This window comes from Zonotrichia leucophrys, chromosome 13 (assembly GCF_028769735.1).
Source record: "Zonotrichia leucophrys gambelii isolate GWCS_2022_RI chromosome 13, RI_Zleu_2.0, whole genome shotgun sequence".
Classification (NCBI taxonomy): Eukaryota; Metazoa; Chordata; class Aves; order Passeriformes; family Passerellidae; genus Zonotrichia; species Zonotrichia leucophrys.
In genome coordinates this window covers 9,439,927-9,467,412 of record NC_088183.1, presented here as the reverse complement: position 1 = coordinate 9,467,412, position 27,486 = coordinate 9,439,927, and the positions used below count along the sequence as shown (strand labels likewise).

The 27,486-nt window shown below is 51.6% G+C and overlaps 1 protein-coding gene across 3 annotated transcripts in view; it reads left to right on the top strand.

Moving 5' to 3' along the window:
- Nucleotides 1-201: 201 nt before the first annotated feature.
- Nucleotides 202-27,486, top strand: part of JADE2 (jade family PHD finger 2) — a 75,366-nt gene continuing 48,081 nt past the window's right edge. The window contains exons 1-5 of one of the 3 annotated variants that reach the window (XM_064724599.1): nt 202-589; nt 3,189-3,311; nt 6,898-6,955; nt 9,362-9,447; nt 20,701-20,858. In XM_064724599.1, coding sequence (XP_064580669.1) covers nt 6,898-6,955; nt 9,362-9,447; nt 20,701-20,858 — 302 coding nt within the window. In that variant the 5' untranslated portion in view covers nt 202-589; nt 3,189-3,311. The remainder of the gene's footprint in view (nt 590-3,188; nt 3,312-6,897; nt 6,956-9,361; nt 9,448-20,700; nt 20,859-27,486) is intronic. The other 2 variants (XM_064724600.1, XM_064724598.1) reach the window with 2 other exon arrangements.

Here is a 27,486-nt window from a genome sequence, read left to right as displayed (position 1 = left end):
GGGCGAGCGGCGCTGGGGCTCCGGGCAGCGCCATGGGGCCCCGGCGGCCGGCGGGGGGGTGACGCGGGGCGGGCGGCGGCGGCGGCGGCGCGGCCCGCGATGGGACCCGCGCTGCCCGCACCTGGCCCTGCCGCGGCGCCCGGGGAGGGGAAAAGGCGAAGAAATTGAAGATTTGGGGCGGCCGAGGCGGGGGGGGGGTGGGTGGGGGGGTGGAAGCACCGCCACCATTATCCGTCCCCGCTCCGAAAGTCGCTTCCCCGCCTCCCTGCCGGAGCCGGAGCCCGGGCGGCGGCGGGGCGCGGAGCGCCGGAGGAAGTGCGGGGTGAAAAAGAAAGAGAAACAGGCGGGCAGGGCTCGCCCCGGCCGCGGCGGAGCGGCCATCTCGGCTGGGAGCGGGACCGCATCCATGGAGTTACCGGGCGGGCGCTCCTAAGGAGGGCCCGGGCGGCGCGGCCCTGGCAATGACACCGGATTGAGCCGCCGAGGGGGCTCTCCCGGCCGGGGACTGCGGGAGCATCCCCCGCCCCCGCCTCCTCCCGCCTGTCACCCCAGAGACCGGCGCAACTCCGGGCGGACACTCCTGGCCAAGGTAAAGGCTCGGCGGGGTGGCGGCGGGAGCGGGCTGGCTTTGCAGCGGATGGTTATTTTGCAGCTCCCCCTGCTTTTGCTGTATATATGTCTCTTTTTTTTATTATTTATTTTTTTCCCCTCCCTCCCCCGGCTGCCGGGCGGGGGGATGTGCAGCATTCCCGGGGCGGATGGCGCACGGTGGTCACTCTCCTTTGGAAGTGCGGGAGGGAGGGAGGCGGCGGGGACGTAAACAAGAACTTTTCAAGGCTCGGTTCGCTGGTTCGCCCCTTTATTCCCCGAATTAATGACTGCGGCAGCGGCCCCGCGCCCTGCCCTGCCCGCCGGGGGAGCGGGGGACGCCCCGCGGGGCCGGGGCGGGCAGCGGGGGCTCGGCGGGCGCAGCGCGGGGCGGGCGGCGCGCTCGGAGCGCAGGGGCCGCGGGCGCGGAGCGCTGCGCGGGGCCGGGATGGCGGTGCCCGGGGGCGTGGCGGCTGCCGGCTCCCGCCTGCCCTCCCCTTCCTCCCCCCTTCCCTCCCCACCGCGGGGCTTTCCCCGCCGCCTTCCCCCGCCGCACCGCGCCGCGCCGCGGGGTCCCGGGGCTGCCGAGCGCGGAGGCTCCGCCGCTCTCCCCCCATGGCATCACCCGCGCTCGGAATCATCCCGCGTCCCCCCGCGCCGTTGTCCCCCCGGGCCGCCCCTCCTTCTCTGCCCGGCCACCTGCCCCTTCCCCGGGCTCCCTGCTGCATCCTCCGTGCCCCCGCCGTGCTCCTGCCCCTTCCCCACCTGCCGAGCCGCTCCCAGCCGGGATGCGGGGCTGGGAGCGCCCCCCCGGCTGCCCCGCGCCCGGGGTGGGAGCGGCGAGCTGGAAGTTGGGAAGCGCTGGAAAGGCGGGAGGCTGCTGGATTGTCAACCTCGATCGCAATTAGGGGGAAATAAATTTCTCTCTCTGTCTCTCCATACCTATACGTTTTGAGCGCTTTTTGAGTGGGAAGAGAAGGATGGCATGGCATTCGCAGGGAGAATTCTCAGTGCCTTTCTCAGCCCCCACAGTGAAATTTGTTTTGAAGGGCTGAAGCCAGGACCCTCCGACCGCTTGGACAGTTCTATGAGGTGGTTTTGCTTGGGGGAAATAAAACCAATTATCTGATCTCAGCCTTCTCCCCAGGGGTACAGAGCCCAGCTTTTAGGAATGGTGTTTGACCTTTAAGCATTTATTGGCTACTGGGGTTAAAATAAGCTTGAGATAGGAGTAAAAATAGCTTGCAGAAAGGTTAAATCGAAGGTTAAATTTGTTTTTCTTAAGAAAATTGAGGCTGATGTTCAAAAATGTAGGCTTGGAGCAGAGGATGGAGGGTACACATTAGGGGGTCTGTAGGCAAGGAGATGCAATTCCTTTAAAGTATTGATGGCTGTTGATAGGGTTTGACACCCAAGTTCTGAAAGTTGGTGGGTGAGTGGATTCAGACCAGCTCTGATCTTTACCTTTCTGTGTGTTTTCATGATTCACAAAGGTTGGAGTGTCTGTAGCTCCTGTTGATTTCCTCTGAGTTCTTGATGCTCAAGAGACCTGCAGGATGGGCAGCTGGCTGTGGGCATGGAGCTTTGCTGGTGTCCCTTCTCATGTCCCCAGGAAGGCAGGGGTGGCCCCAGTGCCCTCAGTAACCTTTCTGATTACCTGTGCTCTGTCTGGGCTTGCTAAAGAAAAAATAGATAATTATAAGGAAACGAGTCAGAAGAGGCAAGTGAAGTTATAAACGTGAGTAGTAAAGGAAAAAAAAGCCCCTTGTAGGTGTGGAGAAAGGCAAAGCACAGGAAGTAAACGAGCGCTTGTTTTGTTTTAAATTGAAATGAGATTAGATTTTGCCCTGGGGAGCCAAGACAGCAGCGCTGGTATGGAGGAGAGGAGGGATGGCTTGCTCCTCACCTGGGCACCTGAGCTTTTGCTGGAAAGCTGGGGCTGGCAGCAGCCTGTGGAGGAGGCGAGGGACAAACGAGCCCCGGCAGGCAGGGGCAGGCTCTGCTGCCCAGAAAATGGTTGTTGTAGGTACCAGGATCCTGCTCTTTAGCATTTACACTTCGCAGGGTTACCAGGGAGGTCAGGAAAGGCTCCTCCCAGATGGAGGGGCTGAGCAGCACGGTTTGCTGCGGGTCTTGTTGGCCCCGCTGCCGTGCATCCTTCGGTCCAAAAGTTTGTCCTGTTACTATGAAATTGGGGCTGTGCCAATTTGGGGGATGCTGCTGCTCTCTCAGAGCCTCCCGTAGCAGCGCTTGGCTCTGGAATTTGCTCATGGGAAAAGGCAATGGGACGAGGACAACCCTCCCACGGCGTACCGGCTGGGATGTTCCAGCCCTCCACCCTTTTTATTGCACTTTCTAACAACTGGCTGGAGTTCCTAGACAGAGGATAAAAAGCACATTAGAGCAGAGGGGAAGCGCTGGGGGGATGCTCGGGAGCAGCCCCAGGCTCGGTGCCAGCCGCGGGCACAGGTGGCTCCGGGACGGGGTCCCCGAGCGGGGTCGGTGGCCGGAGCCGTGTGCGTGCCGCTGGGGGCACTATGTTCTGTTTGTGTTCCTATTTCTGGGCTGGAAGAACAAACAGGGAAGTGGTTTTTCTGCAGTCTCATTGCAGCTCACAAACAGAGCACATCATTGAGCCGGTGTTGCTCTCAGCGTCAGAGGTGACGGCGCATCGGGACCGAGCGCGGCGCATCCCTCGCTCAACCTGCGGGAGCTGGGAGGAGGTGATGACCATACCCTTTCCTTTTTTTTTTTTTTTTTTTTTTTTGCTGCAACTTATGCAGGTTTCTGTGCCTGTTCCCTGTGGAAGTGGGGAGCACAGGCATGTATGAATTTCTCTGTTTGCTTGCCACAATTCAGAATGGTTCGTTCTTGGAAGCAGTGGAAACAGCCTCTGCGCAGGGTGCTGGGATGCCGCTAAGAAATCTCCAAATCGCACGTGGAGTTGATGTGCAGAAGAGTTTGCAGGGAGCTGGGGAACATCAGGGGGCTCTCCAGAGCACAGGGCTGCTGGAGGGGTCTGCAGAGGAAGATTTCTGTGCTGGCTGGAGGCTGGATGAGGCATTTCGGTTCAGTGTGGATGGGAGCGGGTGCCTGTCCCTGGCAGTGTGCCCAGCTGAGCTCAGGATCTGGGCACAGGCATCCCTGTGCCAGCAGTTGTTGCCTTCACCTCTCCCAGGTTGCATGGGCTGGGCAAAATTACATTCCCAAGAGCTCCTCTCCAGCCTTCCCCTGCTGTGAGGCAGGACCAGCCAGCCTGAGGCCATCATCTCCATTTTAACACCAATCCTGGTGCTAATTTGTCCAAGGACATAGTGATTTACATTTGTTTAGGCTGATGAAGGGCCATCATCTTCCTTGGTCTAGCATTTATCTGCCTTTCTCAGCTTTGAACAAAGGCAATGCTAAACATGTGTTGGTTTGCAAGCAGTTCAGTTTTTGGTTTCCAGGCATTAGCCAGGGCTATGCCTGTGGATTTGAGTTGCAGACACTTCAGGGGGATGTTCATTTGTTTATAAAAGAAACCCACATCTGTTTCTGTTTGAATTTTTTAAGCAAGCCTACATAGAAACCTTTCACTTGGTTTCTGGCTCTGTAAAAACTAGATTTTGGGCCAAGTTTGACCTAACAGTGACCTTTTCAAAGTATTACAAATTTTTTTGGTATTTGTTTATGACTTTATTAATGATGCCATGTGGGGAATGGGTCAGTTAAAGGTGAAATTAACTTCTAATGTAAACAAAAGATTAATTTTGGAGCAGAGATGGTATTTTGCTGGGACTTAAGTTGCTCAGTAGTTCACCAGCTGAATTGCTCCTGAGAGCTTTTGGGAGCTGGAGTTCCAGCCCTGGGAGGGATGTGGGCAGTGAGCCCTCCCCACCCCCAGCCACGATGCCAAAAGGGTGGTGGGAGCTCAGCCACCATCAGACTTTATAACTCTGGGATGCAGATGGGGAAATGGCCCAATTACCCCTCTACAGTAAATTCCTCTCTTTAGTGCCATGTGGTTTACTACTGTTTGGCTGCTCGAGATGAGTCCCTCAGAAACAGCATCTTAGCACGGCCTGGAATGTAACCATTTTTCTGAAATAGCCTGGGTTTGGCCAAAACTTTTGTTCCTTTCAGGCACACAGTACTTTGTGTGCCATCCCCTGCCCAGCCTTTCAGTGCTGCTGTTCAGAGATGTCTGTACTTTGCTCAAGCCAGAATTTCATTCACAAATTTAATGCAGTTTGGTTTGGAGGATGCTGTCTTGCATCCTGCCAAACAGTGGCAAAATGATTTACTGAAGTACAGATGCTATTTTTACCTGCAATGTGAACCACTTCTGTATGTGAATATCAATTCATCTTGTTACCTAGCGAGTGTGTTAATTCTGTAGGCAGCTCTAGGGCAGAAGCAGGATGCAGGGACCAGGTTCTGTGAGGGATGATCAGTGCATCTCCTCACACATACCAGCCAAACCAGTGCCACCTCCTGCTACCTGAGCATTGACTGCAACCCTTTTTCCCTCCTTGGAAGGAGAGTGATGTCAGTGATGCTGCCTTGCTGTAAAAGCAAAGATGGGAAACCTGGGAAATCTCACTGGCTATCAGTGGCATTCCTTTGCTTCACCTCAGGTGTTTTTTTTCCCCCTCCTCTTGGTTTTGGCTTATTTAATCTCTGTGATTAGGAACTCCAGAATCAATAAAAGCATTGCCCTGTCTTTGTGCTCCAAATGTCTGTTTGTCACTTCAGACCAGTAGGAACCAGTTTCAAAGGTTGAGGTAGGATTTTCACTAAAAGTAAGTAAGCTGCAGTTGGAGCTATCTTCAATTTCATTTCCCCCAAGCAAAATCTAAAGGCTGTTTGGAACAAGGCTGGTTTAATAACATCTGTTTCCCCTTGAATCACCAGGGGAAAAGTATTGATATTGCTATATTCTTAGGGAGTGTTTTAAGTCACATTTTGACAGGGCAATGCCTTACCACAACACTGATAGTTAAAATGTTCAGGATATTTTGTAGTATTTTCCTTTATAATGCTGTGATACCACATATATTGTAAAATACACCTATTACAAGGTTTTTATAGTTTATGTGGAACATTTCCTGATGTTTGGGGGCAAATGTCATGCTCTAGCTTGCTGTCCCACTCTGTGTGCTGCTTGTACCTGTTGCAACCAAACCACACAAACCCAGTGTTTCATTATCATTCCCAGTTACCATTTGTGGAAGCAATAGTGGGAATGACATATGAACACATTCAGATTCTTCAAAAATATCTCAGAAAGTACTAGGAAGATTTCCATGAGGTTAAGACTCATTTCTGTGCATGTATTTTGGCTTCTATCCTGTTGGATAGGTGTCTGGTCCACAGGTAGCCCTTTCCATCCAGAGCTGCCCAAGCCCTGTATTGGGAGCCACATTGATCAGCCACATTGGTAAAATTTGGATTTTCAAAAGTTAAAATACCTTTCTTCTTTTTTTTTTTCCTGAAGCCCCTACTTTGAGTTCTGAGTGCTTAGTTCCCAAGGGGTGAGTTCAGGACAACCTGCTGATTTCAGGCACTCCTGTGGCTTGTTCAAATTCTCAAAGCAAATCAGCTGAGCTTGAAGCTGGTCTTCTCATCAGTGCAGTGGTAGCTGCTGCTGTGATTTTAGCTCTGGAAGGATGGAGAAGCTGAGCAGGAGGCACTTGCCCACCCCTGGGAGCTCCAGCAGTGACAGCGATGGGAGGTGCTTCCTGTGTCACAGATACTCCCGAGCTCTTAAGAGAAATAGCTGGTGGCTGAATGGGAAGATGAGTCAGAGGGTAAAACCCCAGGCTTGTGGTACCCAGGGGTTCTCTTCAGCTCTGGGATGCTCGTACTTCCCCCTGCAGACATACCGAGAGTGTGCAGTTTGCATTCTCCTGTCTTCACACTCTGCAGCTGGGACAGGTGGTTCCCAGGACATCTCTTCCCCCATCCCACAGCACCGTGGTCCCTTGAGGATATCCTCCAGTCCTGTTGGAGCTCTTGCAGAGGAAGAGACATTTGGATGCAAATCCTGCACAGACAAATTTCCATGGAAAGCTGAGTGATCCCGATGCACCCACTGTAACTGCTGGGAGTGGGAAAAGCTGGTAGAAAGACAATTAAAGTTTTTTTAAAAATCCATGAGAATTGTTTTCTTGCATTTTTTTCAGCCTCTGGGTAGTTGTCTGTCCTGAGGGTAAGGACTGACTGGTGCTGGGGTAGGAGGGTGTGCAGATATTCATGTAGCAGTGCTTTGGTGCTGAGATGAGTTTTCTGGACATGAAGTGTAATGTTCAATTTCTTTTGTTCCAGATGGAAGAAAAACGACGCAAGTACTCCATCAGCAGTGATAACTCGGACACCACTGACAGTAAGACCTTTCATTCAAAGCTTTGAACAAGATTCACCTCCAGCAGTCAAAATGCTTGAATAATTACTGTACAAAGAGTGGAGGAAACTGCATTTACTGGGAAGTCTCTGTACAATGAATAGTGTGCAGGGCTGGGTTTGTCAGAAATGCAGCAACAAGCTGATATCAATTTATTTAAAGGAGCCACTTTGCTGTGGCTCCTCTTAACTGATGAGAGTGTCTCCCTCGTGTGAGGAGTCTGGGCGAGGAGAGCTGCTGATTGCAGATCTGCTAACCAAGCAGCAAACACCCTTTGTAGATGAGTTGTCCTTTCCTGTGAGCTGCAGCCTGAGACTAGTTTGCTCTTGATTCGGGTTGTACCAGGGGAAAGGGAAGTTTTTCCTGGAGTCAGAGTAAAACTGGAGCAGTTTGCATTGTTCCCTCCTTGCAAACTGAAGAGTGATGTGGGAAAAGGGATAAGGCTCAAGCCAGCAAAACCTGCAAGCCCACGCTTGCTTTTCAACATCTACCTCACTTCATCCTCATTCAGGAAGGCACAGAAGCATGTGTTCAACAATAAACGTGCAAATGTGCTGAATTTTGGCTATAAATAGAGCACTCTCCTCTCCCACCTATTCCAGGGTTTCGCCCACTGCACACATACCACACTGCCTCGGTGTTCAGTACCCTCAAGGCACCAGCCTAATCCCTTGTCTGGACTCTGGAGTTTCTTACTAGTGGCTCTTGGTTTCTTACAAATGTCACAGTAATTTCATCTGGGCCTTGCTGGGAATTTGCTCTCCACACTTTACAGGATCTGGCTGCTGGATATCCGAGAACGAAAGGGACTTTAGTAAAGACACTAAACTTCTGGGCTTTTTCCTAACAGGATGATGGAGAGATTACAGGGGGTTATGGAAAGGCTGATCTTGCTGGGTTTGGCTGCTGTTCCCACAGCTTCAGCCAAAAAAATTGTCAGTGTGAGTGGAGTTAGCACCACAACTGCAGACAGGAACCTGCTGTTCTGCTGCCAGCGGGGACCCCCATCCTGCTGGAGCCCAGGGGGCCTGGGGCTGAGCTGTGCCTACAGAACGTGTTTCAGGCTCTGTCAACACCCTTGCTTCTCGTAAAATGAAACATCTCTATCTCAGAAAGGAGTTTGTTTTGGAAGCCATGCTCCAAACTTCCCGTCTCCTAATCCCCAGATGCTCAAAGGCTTATGGAGCCGAGCTGTGCTCGCTGCCTTCCCTGCCTTTCAGGGGTAAGGCATCCTTCATCATGGTATTAAACAACGGCCTTATCTCTATGGGGCTTGCATATTTATGCTGCAGGTGATATCTCAGCTTTTGACAAATGCTCTCCTGCAGGATGGTTGTAAACAGAGTGGTGACCTTCTTTTTCATGCCTCTGCCAGCAAAGGGTAGTTGTGGTGTGTTATCCAAGCCTGTATAGCTGTAGCATCACATTGTACCTTGAGAAGAGGGGGCAAGGTGGAAATCAGTGGCTGATCTCTCCATGAAAGCTGTGGAGCTGCTGCTGCTGCACTCCTTGGAGCAGCTTGCTGAGTACAGCAGTGTGTCCGTGGGGCTGCAGCCTAGGGGTGTCTGCTCTGGGCTTTGTCCACACAGTCCTGTTATGCTCTGAAGTGTTATATAGAATTTAATTTGTATGGAACCCTCTTTATTAACATGTGGCCTATAACTAAAAAAAACAAGCTGTGTTTTGGGAACAGGTGATGCCCCCACGTTTGGCCTTCATTTTGTGAAGTACAAGAAAGTGCAGTGCAAGTAAAGAATACAGGTTGTGCTGGTGCCTCTTCCCCTGCCAGGAAAAGTAGGCATGTGAAATTTACCTGGGCTCAGCTGCCTGAGCTGGTGGAAGAACAGTTTCCCACTGCAGTGGTACCACAGCCTGACCCCTGAGTCAGCTCAGCTCCTGGCTCAGCCTGTTTGGGTGTTGCTTATGTGCACAGTGCTGTTTCCTCCTGTTTAGCCCTCCAAGGATAAAAAAAATCCGTGTTAAATAGGCCTATTGGTAGTTATTTTGTTGCAACCTCACAGAAACATTTTTATATTCTGTAATATGGAGGGGTCCTCCTGTACAGAAGACCGAACTGTCATCATTATTATACAGAAATTCCAATAATCAGTTTGTTATTTATTATTAACAAATACAGCCTTACATTTAAGTGATAATGACACAAATGGGTTGGAAATAAAAATTAGTAGTGTATGGTTCCAGCACATTTCAGGCTTTAGCTACCCTTCTTTTTGGAGTGGTGATGATATTGCCCAAAAAAAATGTCATGTCAAGGTGTTATTCCATCTTCGTGCTGACCCAGAGTGTTGGCTGGAGCAGGGGGGCTGGTGAACTAAGGAAAAGCTTTGACTCTTTCCCAGGTAACCTGTTTCTGTTGCCTTGTTGCAGGTCACACCACATCCACCTCCAGATGCTCCAAAATTCCGAATACCAAATCCCCCTGGTCGCGGCAGAAGGAGAAGAAGCCCTCTGAGGTACGTGGGCTTTTCGGCTTTCCCCAAAGGAGAGTTTTCCCTTGGGACTGCACTTGCCAGATGTGGCAGCCAGTGTTCCCATGGCTTCTGTGGGCAGTGGGTGCCAGGACAAGGTGTCCCCATGCTGCAGAGCCACAGCTCCCAACAGCTGTGTGAATCCAGCTCCCCTGGGGAGGGAGCTGATGGGGACACACAGTGAGCATCTCTGCTGAAGGGGTGGGGGGTCCTTGTGCCCCTCCATCCCTATTGAGGCAAGTAAAGGCAAGTTAAGTTGGGTGGGGCTGGGAGTCCTACAGTACTGGGGTGTCTGCATAACCAAGATTCCCTGGTTTGGGTGCCCCTCTGGGTGCCCTTTTATTGAGGTCACAGCTCTGATGGCAGGGGAGGGTGATGTGGAGACTCCTCCCATAAGCAAGTGGGAGGCGTGGAGAGCTGTGAAATGAGAGCACAGCTGAGTTGCAGGTTGTGCTGTGTTGGTTTCCCCTGTCACAGGGCTCAAGGACATCAAGCTGATGCCATCAGTCTGACCTTGCTGCAGGGTTCCCCTGGCTGGGGTGGGCAGTGCTGCCACTCTGGGGACACTGCCCAGCTTCACCTGCTGGCTCTGCACTGCAGGGCCTGGGCCTTGGGTGGGAGGAGCTGTTTGTCCCCAGGACTGTTGGGAGGGGTGGTGCTGTGTCCTGTTTTTCCTTTTGTGCCTCGGATACATTTCCACTAGCCATGGAAACTATACCAGGCATGAGCTGCTGTTGTAGCAACCGCAGTGTTTGGCAGTGGTCATCTTCATTTCAGCAGCAGCGTGAGCAAAGCCAGAGGGACATTGTTCTCACATTCCCTTCCCTCTGCACTGGGGTCTGGAGTCAAACAGTGCTAAGTTTAGCAGCAGATGAAGCTGGCATGGCTCCTGTGAACTCCCCATTTCACCTCTCCTGACGCTGTGGCCTGGTGAGCACAAACCTCTGCAACATCCTCCTTTTGCATCAAGCTGAGTAGAGATTTTGAGGTTTTCCTGTGGTCACTGCCTGAATTACAGCTGCACTTGGTTCTTACTGCTCTCATAGGTTTACATTGAAATATCTGTGTTGGCAAAGGACACAGACTGAAAGAGTTGAAGTTATTTGTGCATTGGGTAAAGAGAGGGACTGGAAAGCTGTTACTGCCAGCTGAGTTAGTTGGAAATACTCCAGAGAGCAAGAACCAGGGGTGCAGATGTCACTGATGGCTAACAAGGCTGTTGGAAAATTGAAAAATTGAATATTAGCACTGGTAATGTTGGGTTTTGGTTGTAGATTTGTCTCTCAGTATGTGTGTGGGGGAGATTTCTGGGAGCTGAATCCTCCTTTGGAAAGTGAAGCATCTGGGGCATCTCCTCCTCCTGTGGCACTGTTACCCCTCTCTGAAATAACTGCCCAGCCCTGTGCCTGATGTGTCCATAAAGGCTTGGGTGAGCCCTCTAGGTGCTCTCAGGAGTCTCTGCCACAGAGATGGCTCATGTTAGATGTGGGAAGATGTGACTCATGTCACAGCAGTGTCACAGGTGCCACCCTGCTGCTGCCCAGTAAAATCCTTCTCCAAGAGTTGGGACATCTTTCTGCCTCACTGGTGCAGACACATTTTTGTCATTAATATGAGTTAGTTTAATCATCCATGTAGGATTTTACCTGGCTGCTACTGAATATAAGTCCAAGATTCAAAGTGAAAATGCTTCTTGACTTGATGAAGTGTGGTAGGAGCTGGATCCAAGCTGCTGCTCTACAACAGCTGGGGTGAAAACTAGATATTAATCCATGGCATCTGGGGAGACATCAGATGCCTGCAGAACTGCTCCATTATCCCCCAAGGAGGGTTCTCAGTGAAATGTAGCTGTGGAACAGATAAAGTGGAGCAAAATCTGAACAGGTCCCAGCTTAACAGCAGTTGGGACAGAAACTGAACCTCTGTGGCTTATGTGAACTGAGAGTCTAGGGGAATTTGGGGAGGCCATGTGTGATTACTCAGGCTGGAGTTTGGCCAGGATGCTCAAGCTGACAAACCATCTTTTGCAAAAGCATGGTGGGCACACAGGCAGATGGAGCAATGCAGATCTCAGCTGTGCTCCCCTCTTGCTGTGTCTGGGTCTGCTGGAAATCAGCACCAGTGAAACTCAGGGCTCAGGACATTGTTGGAGGTGGATGGAGTATCACCCCAAGACTTGCAGCTGTGCAGGGAGATGGCTTGGAGATCACTCCTGTATGAATTTTCTCTCCAGCAGCATCTTCTAAACTTTTCCGTGAGTGACCCAACTTCTGCTCTTCCTGTGAGCACCCATGGATGTGTCTGGTCCAGGCACTGTGGGGTTTGGCACATCCTCCCAGGAACACTGGGGGATTTCAGGCACAGACTGTGACCTGCATCATGTCCTGTTGGAGCAAGTGCTGGGAACTGTAAAACACAAACTACACTGCTATCAAACTACTTCACATGAAACAGTGAATCACCTTTTCTTTTGTCCATCCTGCTGAGGATGGATGTTGATCTCATCATCACTGACAGATGGAAACCACAGGAGAATAATAGGGAGAGCAGGATGAATGCATTAGCAGGTATTGAACCCCCAGCCATTTTGGGTCTGGACACATCTTTTCAAACCACAACTCAAACTCCAGCTTTACACATTGTGGCTTTACCAAGAGCTGCAGTGGGTGCAGGCGTGTCCTGAGGGATGGCCATGCTGGAGGATGGGCTGGGCAGATGGCAAATGGCCACCAACCTGTCCTGCCCTTCTCCAAGTCATGTCCCCTTCTCTGGGAGCTGCTGTCCCAGGGGAGCAGGCATTCCTCCTGACAGCCCGGGCAGGAGATAAAAAAATCGAAAGCATTAGTGTTACATAGTTATTAGTCAGGTCAGGGGGTGATGTTTATTATGAAAGACTCTGTGAGAAGGGATTAACTATACACATTAAAAACCATCGGATACAAGGCATCTGGAAAAACAAGCTTCTTAACATGGAAAAGTACTGAGCTGTTTGTAAACATCCGCAAAGGGGCCATTGCCAGGGAGGGTGATTATATTTATCTGTGCCTGTCACGGGGCTCTGCCCGGGCTCTTTCCTGACTGTCCCAGGCACCAGCCTGTGTCTTCTTGGCTCTGTCCCTCACAGAGGTGACAGCTGTCCTTCCCTGCCCCTTGCCTGGGCAGCAGATCCTTCAAGGCTCAGACCTGGTGCTGATGGTGCCCTGGGCATGGCTCTGCTGCGCTGCTCTGCCTGGAGGCAGGGATGAACGTGGGCAGCTGCCAACAGTTTCTTGCATCTGCACTGATAGCAGTACCAATCTGGTGATTTTAATTAATCTCATTAGTGCTCGTTTGTCTCTCAACTTGTCTGCAAATGGAGCGTGGTGGCTGGTACCCATCTCCCCGGGTCCCTGCAAGGAGCTGCTGGTCATGCTCCCCACCCTGTCAGCTGGAAGGAGGGGATGCTCACTCAGGTAATGCCTGCCGTGGATCTGGATCTGCAGCAGGGAGTAGCACATGCCTGAAGCACGGATTTCTGCTTCTGTTAGTGGCACATCAGTGCAATCCTGCCCCCGGCTGTAGAGCTGCTGGGGATGTGAGCACGAGCCTCACATCCCTGGTTTGACTGCAGTCTTCAAGCCTCTCTCCTGTTCCTGACAGGGAACAGTTGTCAGTGTCTAAGGAGAGAATCTAAGAACAAGGCAAGTGTGTAATGATAGTCTGTGGTTCTCTCTGCCAGCTCCCAGCCATCAGCAGCCCAGGGACTCCCTCGGATGCTGCCTCTGAGTCACTGCCTTAGCTGCTGTGTTAGTCATTACCTCCAGAGCTGTTTGAGATCCACAGCGCTCACCTGCACTGCTGGAATATATTTGGGAGGCACAAAAGCCTGCTGTTTTGTGCAGAACACCTGCCTGCCAGCCCTGCAGCCGTCCTTTCTCAGCTGAAGAGCCCTGTGCAGTCTGGGCTGTGCTGTGCAGGTGCTGCTCATCCCACCGGACATCCTCGCTGCCCTTCTCCCTCACTCCAGACCTTCAGGAGGAGAGGGGACTGCAGCTGCAGGGCTCAGGATGAAGGGGAAACCACAAATTTATACAATTTACTTTATTTTCTGCTTGCCTTGTTTAGATATTACTTCCGTGTTTTGAAAGGCGCCTTTTTATATCTCTTTACAAGGATTTAACTCCTTTCCCTTCTAAAATGTAATTCTTACTGCATTGGATCATGATTTTTTTCCTCCTGCATTAGGTATATAATGACCCAGTGCAATGTGAATTTAGTTCCTGTGCTCTCTGTGCTTGGAGAAGAGCTTTAATGGATGTGTCCAAGCAAGACTGGACAGGCTTTTATGGGGCTGGATGGGGAGAAAATCCCTCTCTGTTGAAAGGTTTGACTGCAGTTTGGCTTTGTCAGTTTTCCCTTGCCAGCGTGGGGATAACAGATTAAAACCATTGTCTTCTGAATGCTGAGAAGGGCTGGACAAAAATGCTTCTTGTTCCTATTTTGAGTTCTGTTGTTCATTGAATCTTTAACATCCAGCATTTCAAGAGGAAACAAGACTAGATGAAGAGATAGGAGGCTGGCTCCCCAATTGGACATGGGAGTTCAGGATTTCTTCCCCCACAGGCAGATGGTATCTCCTTGCAAACACACTCCTGGCACTGCCACGTTTCAAAACCTTGCTACCGAGTATCAACTCTCTTCTCATTTTGGAAAGGGCTGGAAAAATGTCATAGAGCAGCAGGGATGTAGGACTGGGAGGTCCAGAGGGCAGTGGGGTGGGTCAGCCAGGGCTGCACCCACAGAGGTGCCATCTCGAGCTGATATCAAGACAGTTTGTACAACCAAAACCTATTCTCGGGGCTCCCATTGTTCCCGTTGTTTTCTCTTTCTCTAAAAATCCTTGTGACTCATGAGCTATAACAAACAATTTTATGCTTGAGAGAGTGAAGGGCTAAGAGAGCTGGCTGGCAGTGAGGAGGGAGTCCTGTGCATGAGGCAGCTGGAGACTTCCCTGGTCCCAGTGTGGATGGAGGAAGGTGGTTGTGGCTGGGGCTATGCAGGACTGCCAGGACTGCAGTCAGGGAGGGAAAAAAGAGTGTTGGGCCAAAGCCTGAAGAAAACTTGATATGTCAGTGCCAGGAAGCAGCCCCACACCTGCCTGCAGTGACCTGATGCTGCCCCTGCTTGGAGCAGCACTCTGAGCACCCACCCACTGCCTCTGCGTGCTGTGGAGGGGTCATCACTGTGAGACACACGTGGCTGCTGTGGGAGTGAGGGAATCAGGGGGGATTACAGCTCTGCTGGGTGATGGAGGGAGTGAATTCAAAGGTGAGATCTCAGATGCAGGCTGTGACCATCCCTTCTCACCTCTCCTGCCCGCCCTCTCCCTAGTGAGTGTTGTGTTTTCTGCACACACTTCATTTTGGGCTGCTCTTCTCTTACATTGTGTACCACTGCTTTGGGAAGAGTTGTTTTCACTAAAATGTTTTAGGGACAGAGATGTTATTGTGTATTAAAAAGATGCCATCCCATCCTGGCATTTGAAGGAGAAGGCACTGAGCTTATTCCTATGCCCCAGGAGCAAGGTCTGAAAGCTCCAGAGTGAGCAGGGTGCAGATGCAGGGGAAGATGTGTAACAGAACTCCTACCAGCTCAGGAAGCCTGATGGGGAGGGACCCAGCCTGCTGGAGCCCATCTGTGTTGGGCTGAGCTCTCTGCTCCCTCTGGGGCTGGTTTCTCCTGGGCTGGCTTGCAGCAGGCGCCGGGAGCCGAGCGCCTGTGCCAGGGGTGCCGGGGCCATGCTGGGGGTGCCAGGGCCGTGCCAGGAGTGCTGGGGCTGTGCCAGGGATGCTGAGGCCGTGCTGGGGATGTCAGGGCCATGCCAGGGCTGTGCCAGGAGTGCCGGGGCTGTGCTGGGGATGCTGGGGCTGTGCTTGGGTTGCTGGGGCCATGCTGGGGATGCCGGGGCTGTGCCAGGGATGCTGGGGCCTGGCCAGGGGTGCCAGGGCTGTGCCGGGGCCATGCCAGGGGTGCCAGGGCTGTGCCAGAGATGCCTGGGCTGTGCTGGGGATGCCAGGGCCATGCCAGGGCTCTGCCAGGAGAGCCGGGGCCATGCCGGGGATGCCAGGGCTGTGCCAGATCCGTGCCAGATCCAGCACAGCAGTCCCAGGCTGGCTGCTGCTTTCGAGCTAGTTAAAGCCAGGGCTAGACGAGTGTTTCTTCACATTTCGATGGAAAGCCCAAAACAGATCCGGCTCTGGCTCTCACCCAGGAGCTGTTTTGGTACAAGAGGGAAGTCATTACTGCAGGATCAGAGTTTGGTGGTTTTGGGTCTGTTTGGGGCAGAGGGGAGATTTGGCAGGCTCAGAGCCACAGTGCAGTCACTGGGAAAGGCAAGTCCTTGACAGAGCACATTGAGTGGGAACTGAATGGCAGGGAGATTGCTGGCCACTTCATTAAGAGGGGTTTGTGAGTGAATTGCAGAGCCTAGAAATTGATGTGAGAGTTGCATAGAAAGGTGGTGGAGAGGCTCCCAGAGGGGCTGGGTGGTGATGGGGCAAAGGCAGAGAAGGAGGAGAATGCTGGAAAGTCCTTAGCTAAGGGAGGGATGGGGAGCAGCATTTCTGATGCCTCATGGCATGTCCATCATCCTTCCTGTTGTGGTGAGGCACTGTGTGCCTTGGCATCTCCCAGGGGTACGTGTTCTTCTCTGAGGTTGTCCAGCTGTTGGACAAATTGATGCTGGTCCATGGAGAGCTCCCAGAGATGCCTCACAGGTGTCACAGGGAGAGGCTGCAGGGCTGTGTCCAGTGGGAGAAGCAGCAGATCCTCACCAGGGTGGAGCAGCTGATGTAAAAGGTGCCAGGGGCTCAAGGAGGAGCCAAATCCAGCCCCTGCCTTGCAGGTTTCTGCCATACCTGCAGGAGCATCCCTCCAGTGCCAGGCTGGATCCCAGTGACACATTGGGATGGGAACATCAGAGGATGTCACAATGGATTAGCTCAGGGTTTGGTTGGTTTTTTTTTTTTTTGTTTGTTTGGTTTTTTTTTTGTTTGTTTTGTTTTTTTTTTGAGATACAAAAGGAACACAGCTTTTGCTTTAAAATAGCAAATTACAGAAATTACAAAAGTACTGATGTATTGTTGGGGAACACTCAGTGACTTCTCATGTTACTGGACTGCCAGACTGGCCCTACTGGTGTGTCAGTCCAACACCACAGACAGGTTGGCAGCAGGGATGGGGAGGTCCTGGGGTACTCCAGATTTGCCTGGCCTGTGGGATACAAGGCAGATTAAGGTTTTCCCCATGTTCCTTTCTTTGCCTGGAGTCTGAGGCTGCGCAGCCACACCGACCTGATGTGGACTCCATGTCCATTTCTTTTGGAAATATGAAGGAAAAAATATCTTGGGATTTTGAAATTTCACATTCTTTTTAACTGTGTTTAAAGCTGACAGTAACAAAGGGAGAGGCTGGCCCTGGGCACTGGTGTGATGCATCCTGAGCATCACTAAACCTCCGAGAGGTTCCTGGGCAAGCAGAGGTAATAAAGGAACGTCTTGGTTTGGCCTTTCCCAGTGCTGGCAGATCGATAGGCAATAACTGAGATCCCATTCAGGGCTGAAAGGGGAGGCCAGAGCCTGGCCAGGGCTGTGGTGGTGGAGGAGGGAGCGGATGCAGGGCAGCAGACAATCTGTCAGCTCCCACGGCCAGGGAGAAACAGTAAACACTCCTATTGAGGGAAAATTGCTTGTTTTCTGGTACCCAACTTTCTCTTCATCGCCAGGTCCTCGGTTCATCAGTGCCCAATTTATCCTTTATTTGGTTTTCATAAATAATTCAGAAGAGTTTGAGTAGAATAATTGAGTCTTTTCCCAACCCTAATCCCAGACAATTCAAAACAAAAAGACATTTAGATTACAATTTGAGCGTATTAGCTGTTGGGAGATTTCCAGACAACTGATCTGCTTTCCTTTACAATTTCTGTGCTGTTCTATCATTTCTAAAGTGTTCTGCTTTGATAGTTAATAATTTGAGCATATCCAGTTCTTCATGAAAAGACAGAGGCGTCGCTGTGATAAAGTGCGGGCGCGCGTGCTGCCGTCGGATGGGTGAGCTTATCTGTTTTCCAAGAAGGACTAAATAAATGAAGTAGTGAGATTGCAAATCCAGCCTGCAATGTGCCTTATCTTCAGGGAAATAGATACAATCGTGCTTATTTGGCTTAAAATTAAAACTAAGCTTCTATTCTGATGCGAGCTGAAAGGCCAGAAGGGATGAATTTGGGGAAGACTTAATGCAGGAAACCACAGGGTTGGGATCTGCACCAGGCAGAGGGAGGAATTATACCGAGGGCTGGTCCCATTGCTGTGCAGGCTCCTCCATCTCCCTCCTTATCAGTGGGAGGAGGGTGATGGGCCAGGATTTTGGCACTGTTCCATGGATGCCCTGGTGTTACCCAAAGAGAGAGGGCTTGTCTCCTCACTGCTGGTGCTAACCTAGCAAAAGAAAATGGGGATTTTTGCTTGGGGTAAGGGTTTGGGAAGGCCACAGCTGCTGTGGTTGCCTGGAGGCCTCAGGGCAGGGTAATGATGTGGCTGGACCCTGCCAGTGGTTGGATTTCCTGCAATGGACAGTCCCACTCCCAGTCCCCCTCCCAGTGTTCTGCACTGCTCTGAGCTGGCTGCCAGGTCTGGGCACTGAGGTGGAAGCCGGAGCATGCTGCCGTCCTGCCCTGCACTGCCCTGAGCAGCTTCCTGCCAGAATTGGGTGTATTTGCCTGCATTAAAGGATGCAATGCTCCTGCACCCCAGAGCATCAAAGGGGATGTCCTCAGGAGGCACTTGAGCTGGCATTGAGGGAGGAGGATACTCACATGTCAGCAGGATCCAGTCCAGGTCGTTCAGAAAAGCTTTTGGGTGCCCTGCACCTTTGGAACCATTCCTGCTTGCCTTTGCCCACAAATCCCTAGGGATGTGTCTTCAAAACAGTATTTTCTACAACAGCATTGTGCAGTTGCCAGGGAGAGGTTAGACTGAATATTAGGAATAAGTTTTTCACTAAAGGGTGGTTGAGCCCTGCCACAGTTTGCCCAGGGCAGTGGTGGAATCCCTATCCCTGGGGGTAATTAAAGACTTGTGGATGTGGCTCTTGGGGACGTGGTTTAGTGCTGAGCTTGGCACTGCTGGGTTGAGAGTTGGACTTGATGATCTTGTATGGTTGGACCTGATGATCTTGTAGGGTTGGACTTGATGATCTTGTAGGGCTTTTCCAGCTTTAATGAGTGTGTGCTTTAGGGATTGTGTGGTGCTGGTGGCCAGAGCAGGGGGTGGCACTGACCCCATGGTGGCCTCAGCGCTGTGTGGCTCAGGCACAGGAGAGCATCTCATCCAAGAGCTCTGAGGTGTGAGGGATTACTCAGGGTTGTGTTGTCCTCGTTGGAGCTGGGCACTGAAACTGGGTTAAGGAGAGGGTGTTGACCCAGGCTGTGACCTGTCAGGGCTGTCAGGAACAGGGTGTATTTCTACCCTTTGTTCTAGAAAACACTCTACAGTGGGATTCCTGCACTTGTTTGTATACACAGACCCACACTGCTGAAGGGACTATAATATCTCACATATCCCTTCTCATCTTTAATTAATGCCTCTCTTAATATTTTTTTAATTTCCCACACTGGCAGTGTGTTAAAAGGTTACTGTGGTGTTTGTAACCATGTGTTTGTAACACACAGAGCCTTAAAGGACCCTGATCTTTCCCAAACTGAGCTGACTGCAATATATAGGCTGTTAATTATGTTTGGAAGGATGTGCCAAGACTGGGTCTGACCAACTCAAATCAAGTTTATATGGACATAGTTTAAAATGTCTCCAAGCAGCTGCATCAGGAGGAGAGTACCAGTGAAATTCAGAGGTCCCAACATAGCAAAGGTTGTTTATATATTGTATTAACTCTAATTGGGTTAGCAGCTGAGGCTCTGAGGATTAAACAAACTGACCTAAATACTGGTCTCAGTGGTCTTACTTAATGTCTAGTTTCCTGCATTTCAGTCGATTTGGGTTCCCAAATACTCTCCAAAGTGTGTTATCTTTGTGTCAAAAAATGTAAAACTATCCTGTATTATTTCTTGTGATTCTGACAAAGCAATTCTCATTTGGAGAGCAGACTGTGAAGAGATTAAACAATATCCAAAGAAAACACCTGATCCACCCCAGCCTTGTGGAAGGAATGCAGAAGTAGCAGGGAGGGAGTGAGATGGTGTCCAGGCAGGATTGCTGGCACTGGCAGTTATTATTCCAGCTAATAGCAGATGGTAGAGAGGAGAAATCATCCATTTTCATTTACAATTTATTTTTGTGCTGCAAGAGGCAGGATTGCTCGAGTCATTGCTGTCAGGCAGCCCTCTGGAAGGAAAACCTTACTTACCGTGAGGGATATTTTTAGAATGAGTTTTTCATCCCTGTGTATTGGGAGAAGATGCTGCAGGGCCACGAGTGAGATGGAGAATGAGCCCATTCACTGAGTGAAGGACTGGAGGATTTTCCTGCAGGAGGGGACCAGTGTTGATTTCACAAGGGGTTTATTGAGTCAGGAAGAATCTGTGTGGATATGTAAGCAGCACCTAGATCACATTTTAGCTGGATAATTTCTGTATTAAGCTTTTGTCTGTCCCTGTTCAGGACAGTGAGGTGATGTGATGGAGACATGAAGGTGCTTGGGGCAGTGAGGTGGCCAGAAGGGGACACAAAGGTGCTCAGGATGGTGAAGTGATGTGAGGAGGATATGAAGGTGCTGGGACAAAGTGGCTCTGTGTTTCCCGCACCTTCATTCAAGACAAGAACATTTTCTTGTGGCCTGTGAAGCCAGATGTGGAGAAGCCCAGTTGCTGTACATCCCTTGGCATTTGGAGTAGATTTGTGTGGTTGTGCTGAAACCATCAATCCCCAAAGACAAAGCAGCCTGTTTCTTTGGTTTAATTTTTGGTCTGCATCTTGTCCAGGCTCACACCCTGTGGCTGGATTTCCTGACTGCCCAGTATGGGAGACCTTGAAGGGGTTGCAGCTGCAGGGCTTGGGCTCTTGGCACTGCCTGGCTGGAGAGGAGTCCCTGCCTGTTGCTGTGTTCTCCTGCCCAAAACTGGCCCTGCAGGAGCTTAATTTGACACCCTGAAGTTGGTGATGCAGACACCCTGTGCTGTGCCTTGGGGGCGGTTTCCCTGGACACCCTCCCTGGACCCTGCACTCAGGATGGTTTGTTCCCCTGCAGGTTTTCAGGACGGATCTGATAACAGCCATGAAGATCCCTGACTCCTTCCAGCTGAGCCCTGACGAGTACTACGTGCTGGCTGATCCCTGGAGGCAGGAGTGGGAGAAGGGTGTCCAGGTGCCAGCAAGTGCTGAGGCCATCCCTGAGCCTGTGGTCAGGTAAGTGAGCAGGATCTCCTCCATCTGGTTCTGTCCACAGGGAACCTGGTCCTGATTAGGAATCTGTCCTTCCTGTGGGGTTCCCTCTGCCTTGGTGGGGTGTACACCACGTGGGAGAGCACATGGAGGTGATGCTCAGGATCCTGGGCTTGCACATGGATGCTCCCACTATATCCGGAGAAGTCCCTCTCATGTGTGTGGCATTTTTTGGTCAGTGGCCAGCTGGGACAGCTCCTTGTTTGCTCTTGGTCAGGAAATTTTAAAAAAGACCTGATAAAATCGAAGGAACAATAAAAAAATAACAACAGAAACCCATGCAGAATGCCAGCCTGTGCCTGGCTGCTCGATGCTTCTCTGTCAGGGAGCACGTGGTTGTACCGCTGGTATTTCACGGCAGGGGAGCAGGAGTTGGCCCTTAAATTAAAAACTTCCCTCTTTACCATGTTTGTGCAGATTGGAGACGTGCTGGGCATGCTGAGATTCAGGGCTTGGGAAAAGGAGCCCAGCAAACACAGAAGCATCTCCCAAGACCTTGTGGAGACGACGTCTGTCAGCAGAGATCGGGGGCTCATTAGCTATTTTAAAATAGGGAACTGAGGTTTAAAATAGACACTCAAACAGCTGCTCAGGCGAGAAGGAAACATGGGGGAGCTGCTACTCCCTGTGACGTGTGTGGGGGATTATCCCAGGGCAGTGGCCCGAGCTGTGGGGGAAAGGTTGGTGCTGCCGGTGGGGACAATGGAAAAGGCTGGGAAGGGACCCCAGAACTCGCAGGGTTGGATCTGAAAAGTTGCAGGATCAGACCCAAAACTCCCCACAGGGTTTAGAGGAGCTTTGCATCTCTGGTGTGTTCCCTTTGTGACGTGTGACACCGTGTGTGCATCCTGCAGAAACACTCGTGCAGCGTCGTGCCAGGGCGATGCTGGGGCTGCTCACGGGAGCGGGGTGGCTGCTGGGGGATGTGTTCTGCCAAGGGATTTGGGCACAGAGCAAAGGCTGGTGGAGGCTCTGCTTGTCCCACAGCAACAGCAGCTGCTGCTGCTGCAGCTGCCGACCCCGCTTCTGAAATAAACTTTTGTGTACGCTCCCCTTCCTCCCCCGGGGAAAACAGAGAAAGAAATGAAACTTTAATGAGTCTGAACACATCAAAAGGGAAGTTGTAAAGGGGGCTGTTGAGTTGATTTAATCCTTGGGAAAAAAAAAAAAAAAGCAACCAAAAAAAAAAGAGAAGGGAAGGAAAAAAAAAAGCCTGTGTGTGAAATATCTTTTTTTAGTTGTCTTTGATAGCTAACCGCAGTCTGGCCTCACCAGTGCTCTGCTTCCCAGCTGAGGGCTCGTGCCGGGGCTATTTCCAGCTGAAAAGTGATAGCTTGGCACTGCCTGGGCTGGCAGTGCCCATGCAGAGCTGGGAGTGCTGCTTCCCAGCAGTGGGATTTGGCACCCCAGACCTCTCAGCCAGAGGCTCCTGGGGTGCAGGATAGGCTGGAAATGCACCTCTCTTCTTGGCTCCCAGCCCTTGGATTTGGGGCTGCTGGAGCATCTCTGCTGCATGTTTTCATCAGTGGATATTCCTAGAGTGACACCTGGAACAGGTCACTCCCTCCCAGGTCCCCATCCCACCCTGTCCTGCTCTGGCCCCCCCAGCACCATGATGGTGGTGGTGGTGTCCCCCTGTGGTTTCTGGAGGGGACATCCTGGTGCTGCCCATTAACCTTGACTGTGAAGTTTCACTCCCAGTGTCAGTTTCTCTTCCAGTGTTATCCTCTGAAGAATTTCCTAATTCTTGGGATTATTTTACTTGTTTGATTATTCTAATTGGCACTTTTCCATAATCCTTGATGAATTGCCTCCTGAAATAGTTCCAGCTCTTTCTTCAGTACCTCAGCACTGTTTTTAGTTCAAGCCTTGCTCTACAAAGCGTTTGTTTTCTTTTTAAAGCAACAGATATTAGGAAGAAATTCTGCCCTGTGAGGGTGGTGAGGTGCTGGCACAGGTTGCCCAGAGAAGCTGTGGCTGCATCTCTGGAAGAATGTCCAGGCTAGACAGGGCTTTGAGCAGCCTGCTCTAGTGGAAGGTGTCCCTTCCCATGGCAGGGTATTGGAACTAGATGACCTCTTGAAAGTCCTTTGTAAGTCTGTAATTCTGAAATCTGACCCATTCTCTATGACCTCTCAGGTACTGATTGCTGACTCCATCACTCCCAGCTCATCCCAGGCTTGGGATTTCTGCATCCCCTCTAGTTTGTGTCACACCCTGCTCATCCCAAGCTGCTCCTCGTCTGCTTGGAGATTGTGCTGCTTGCCCACAGCTTCAGCTTCCTCTTCTTTCTTCTGCTGTTGCTCTGTCTTGCACTGTGTCTCAATTGCCTGAACCATCTCTCCCTGCTGGCTGGGCAGCAAGCATGGCCTGGAGGGCTTTGTCCTCGGATAGACTCCTGTTTGGGATATTTTGCCTTCCCCAGTGTGATGGGAGGGAAATGAAGAGCTCATTTTACAGCAGTGTTAATGGTTGCACCTGGTTTGTAGCCATGATGCACTCCCAGGGGGACAGGCAGTGACACTGCCAGATTTTTTTTTAATCAGGACAGAATGCACGCCAGAAGGCACAGCAGAGATGGTGTGTTCTGCTGAGCAGCTCTGCCTCCCAAAGCATCCCTGCCCTCAAGCTTTTCCCACTTGGGCCACTGATGTGAGAATGGGAGGTGGAAAGGGCAGTGTTGGGCTGCCAGGGACAGAGCAGACTGCAGTAATTTTGCTATCTCCAGGGTTAGACAACTCCTTTTTGCATCTTGCCCTGTTTTGGAGAAATGTCAAATGTTTTTTCACAAGAGATGACTCTATTTCATCTGCCTTAAGAGAGCAGCCTTAAAAGGCCTTACAACTCCATTTACCTCCCCTGTTTAACTGCTTTAATTCACCCCAGTGTCCTTCCCAGGAGCAGCCACCTTGCTGGTCCTGCCTGAGCTGCTGCTTTTGCCCCCACCCCGTGGCTGCTGCCCCATGGCCTCGGCATCACTTTCCTCCTTTACTTCCAAATTTTCCTTTTTCCCTACTCAAAAATTTTTGTCTAAACCGAACATCCTCTCTGTGTTAGCTGTGGACAATCCAAATTCCTTTTAATCTGCTGAAAAAAGTCCCAGCATTGATGTTTTTTGTGGACTGGCAATGTGGAGCCCAGCGGCTGCTGCTCTTCCTCGCTGTCAGCGCTCTGCTTTCCCCATCTCAGAGGTGTGACAGAGCATCCTGCCCTTAGGGGGGGATGCCTGTGCTAATCCAGTCCTGATGCTGTCACTTCTGACAGCCACTTCCATGTGAAACTCCTAGGGGGAGGTGGGGAGGCTGGAGAGAAGACAGGAGAGCCCCTGGAGCTGGTGAGCAGACAGGCACTGCCTGCAAAATAATAGCCAGCCTATGGTGCTGCTGCTCAGGAGCTGGTTCCTGGGCTGAGCCATGGGCAGCCAGCAGATTGTGCTGTGGGGTGGGAACTGCTTCCTGCTCTGGAGATGGAGCTCGTTGTCTGGAAGGTGCCTTGAGTTGGAGCAGAGATGGAGCAGAGATGGAGCTGTGTCCCAAAGGTGCCATGCGCTGGAGCAGAGATGGAGCTCATTGTCCCAAAGGTGCTGTGAGTTGGAGCAGAGATGGAGCTCATTGTCCCAAAGGTGCCATGAGCTGGAGCAGAGATGGAGCTGTGTCCCAAAGGTGCCATGAGCTGGAGCAGAGATGGAGCTGTGTCCAAAAGGTGCCATGAGCTGGAGCAGAGATGGAGCTCATTGTCCCAAAGGTGCCATGAGCTGCAGCAGAGGTGGAGCTCTCTGTCCGAAAGGTGCCGTGCACTCAGCCACTGCTGCTCTTTTCATCTTCCTCCTGGCTGCTTGGAAACCAGCTCTAGGTTTTGTGCCTCCAAAGCTGAAAATGAGATTTTTAAAACATTTTGTTTTCCTGGAGCTGTAAAATGTCAAAAGCTGGGGTAGAGGCAGAAGGCAAGAGCTGTATTTTAAGGAATGCTTTCCCCAGAAAGCATCTGTCTCCAAATGCCTCCACTGAGAGCCACCTTAAACTCCAGGGTCCTTTCTAGGTTAGCACAAATTGCAGTGCAGTTGTGAGGAAAGCAGGGGAGGAAGAGGTGCAGCATATCTTGGCTTGTTGTCTCAGGAGGATGCTGCTGGCAGCCACCTGGATGCCAGGGTCATCAGAGGCAGCACAGGAGATCAGCTGCTTCCTCTCCACGATTACTTCTGGCTCACGGCTATTCAAAAGGGTTTTATTTGAACCTGAGAATTTTATTGGCCTGAGAATTGCCCGGAGCTTGAAGGGCTCCTGTGTGGAGATAAAAGGCACTTGCAGTCAGATGGGAGCTATCAGAGCAGTGAGCAGTCAGGGCAGCTTTCCCTTGCAGCAGGCAGGCAGGCTGCCATCCCCTGCCCTGTGTCACCCACCTGCAGTGTGGGTGGTGGTGACACTGCATCCCCAGGGTGCTGTGTTCCACCTCTGCTAGAGACCATTGTGGAAGGATCTCCACTGGCTTTTTTGGAGCAGAGCTGAGCCTTACAGCCCCTGTGTGAACTCTGCAGTTATTTTACATTGTGTAAACAGAGGGACAGAGATTTCCAGCATGAGGAGATCCAGATGCAAGGTCCCATTCTGCTGTGGGATGCAGTTGGGTGTTGGAGGCAAAGTTGGCTCATCTCAGTGCAGCCTCAGGATTAAATAAGGTAAAGTAAGGGTAAGAGTTATCAGCAATTTGGGAGCATCAGGGCTTTGGGTGCCTCTCCTGTTGTAAATGGGAAGATGGGAAAAAGTCAGATGAGTTTTGTATTCCCAGAGTCACACCATAACAAACCCCACAGGACTTTGCAGGTTGAAGGGTGCTCGTAGGAGGCTGTGGAGCCATTTTTGAGCAGTGGATGTGCCAGGGACCTGGGCTTGTCCCTTCCTGCTGGTGGCAATGCGTGTTGAGGTTGCACAGCAGAGCATCACTTCCTAAAGCAGCGGCACCTACGTGGGATTTTATGCACCTGTGCAGGTTTTATTTCCTCCTTTATTAAATGATTTAATGTTCTTGGCATGTGGCTCCTTCCCCAGGCTGACAGGGATGCAAGCAGGATCTCAAGGTGGCTCTTGGATCTCGCATTAAGCCACATTAGTATGTGCTGTAGATTCTGTTTCCTGTGAATTTGCACACAGCGGGAGGACGAGCAGGAAGGCTGCTTCTTGCTGGCAGCCTTCCCAGATATTCTTGGCATTGCAGATCTATACTTGCATCGTCGCTGTGGCCCTGTTTTAACAGAAAACAGAAAGTGCTGTGCTCACAGGAAGGCACAGCCCCGGCGAGTGCCGGCGATGGCGGCACCGCCACAAACCGTCTGCCGTGCACCATGGCCCTGTCCCTGTCCTGTCCTCCCTCAGTCCCCTCTGCCCTCCTCTGATGGCCACACACAGGTCAGGCTGTGCTCAGGGAACACATCCAGGTGGTGCAGGGCTGGCTGGGCTGGGTGGTGTGGCACTGCCCACTCAGGTTCATCTCCTCCAGGCTGTTCTTTAGTGGACTCCCATCAGGAGATGCCCCACGTCTCCAGGAGCTCCAGCAGCTCTTTCCAAGCTGTGCATTTCTGGCAGGTGGTGGTTTTGTGGCGCCAGTGTCACTGGCAGAGCAGGCACACGGAGCAGGTCTGTCTGTGGGAAGCAGTGCTGGAGATGAGTGTGCTGAGGTGGGGAGAGGAGTGAACTGGTGCACCAGCAGTGGGTGTAGGACTGGGACACATCCCTGCCCCCATCTTGCACTGGGAAGACACCTCAGCTCCTCCTCACAGGGCTGGGTGCTGCACCCACAACACCCAGCAAAGGGAGAGAGCCCCTGCAGGAGCAGTCTGTGCTGCAGTGTGGAGCGTGGCAGCCCCAGGAAGGGCGGCCAGGCTGGCCTGGCAGCAGGGCGGCACGATGCAGATGTCCCAGCCATGCCTGGACGTCACCTCTCCGTGTCCCCTGGGAGTGCTGGCCGGCAGCCAGGCTGTGTCCCTGCAGCCTGGGGAGGGCTCCCCGAGGCTGCCTGCTCAGTGTGTACTCCATGAACCAGCACACTTTGTTCTCAGTGCTCACATTGGACTTCCTCTCCTCGGTCGGCGACGCAGGCTGGCTGTTGACTCATCAGCTGCTTCCCTTGGGCTTTGCTGCAGAAGGGGCAGGCAGGATTCTGCAGCAGTTTGAGGAGCTTTTGGAGCACAGCTTTTTTTTCTTTTAACATAATCCTTTTTTTTTTTTCCTGTTTTTTTTTTTTCCCTTCCCTCCAGCTCATCATGAAAAATGTGTGAGTTTGGAGCTTGCAGATGGCATGCTGGCGATTTTACAAAGGGCTATTTCTTGGGTTGGTTATCCCTGTTCTGTGGCTGCCTGCCCTTGAATGTGCCTGGGTTCTGGTATGCTCCAGAAATACATGTACACTTCCCTCAGAGACTGTGCTCTGATCAAAAGAAATGAAAATCCCAATTGCCCTAGGCCTAAATGTTTTGATCACAAGCCCTGGGCTGTGTGTGGGGAGAGGAAGGCTCCCTGCCTGCCCGTTCCTGGGGACCCCCACAGTGACAGCTGGGCTGTGAGGATGGGCTGGCCAGTGGCACTGATCCAGGGCTGCA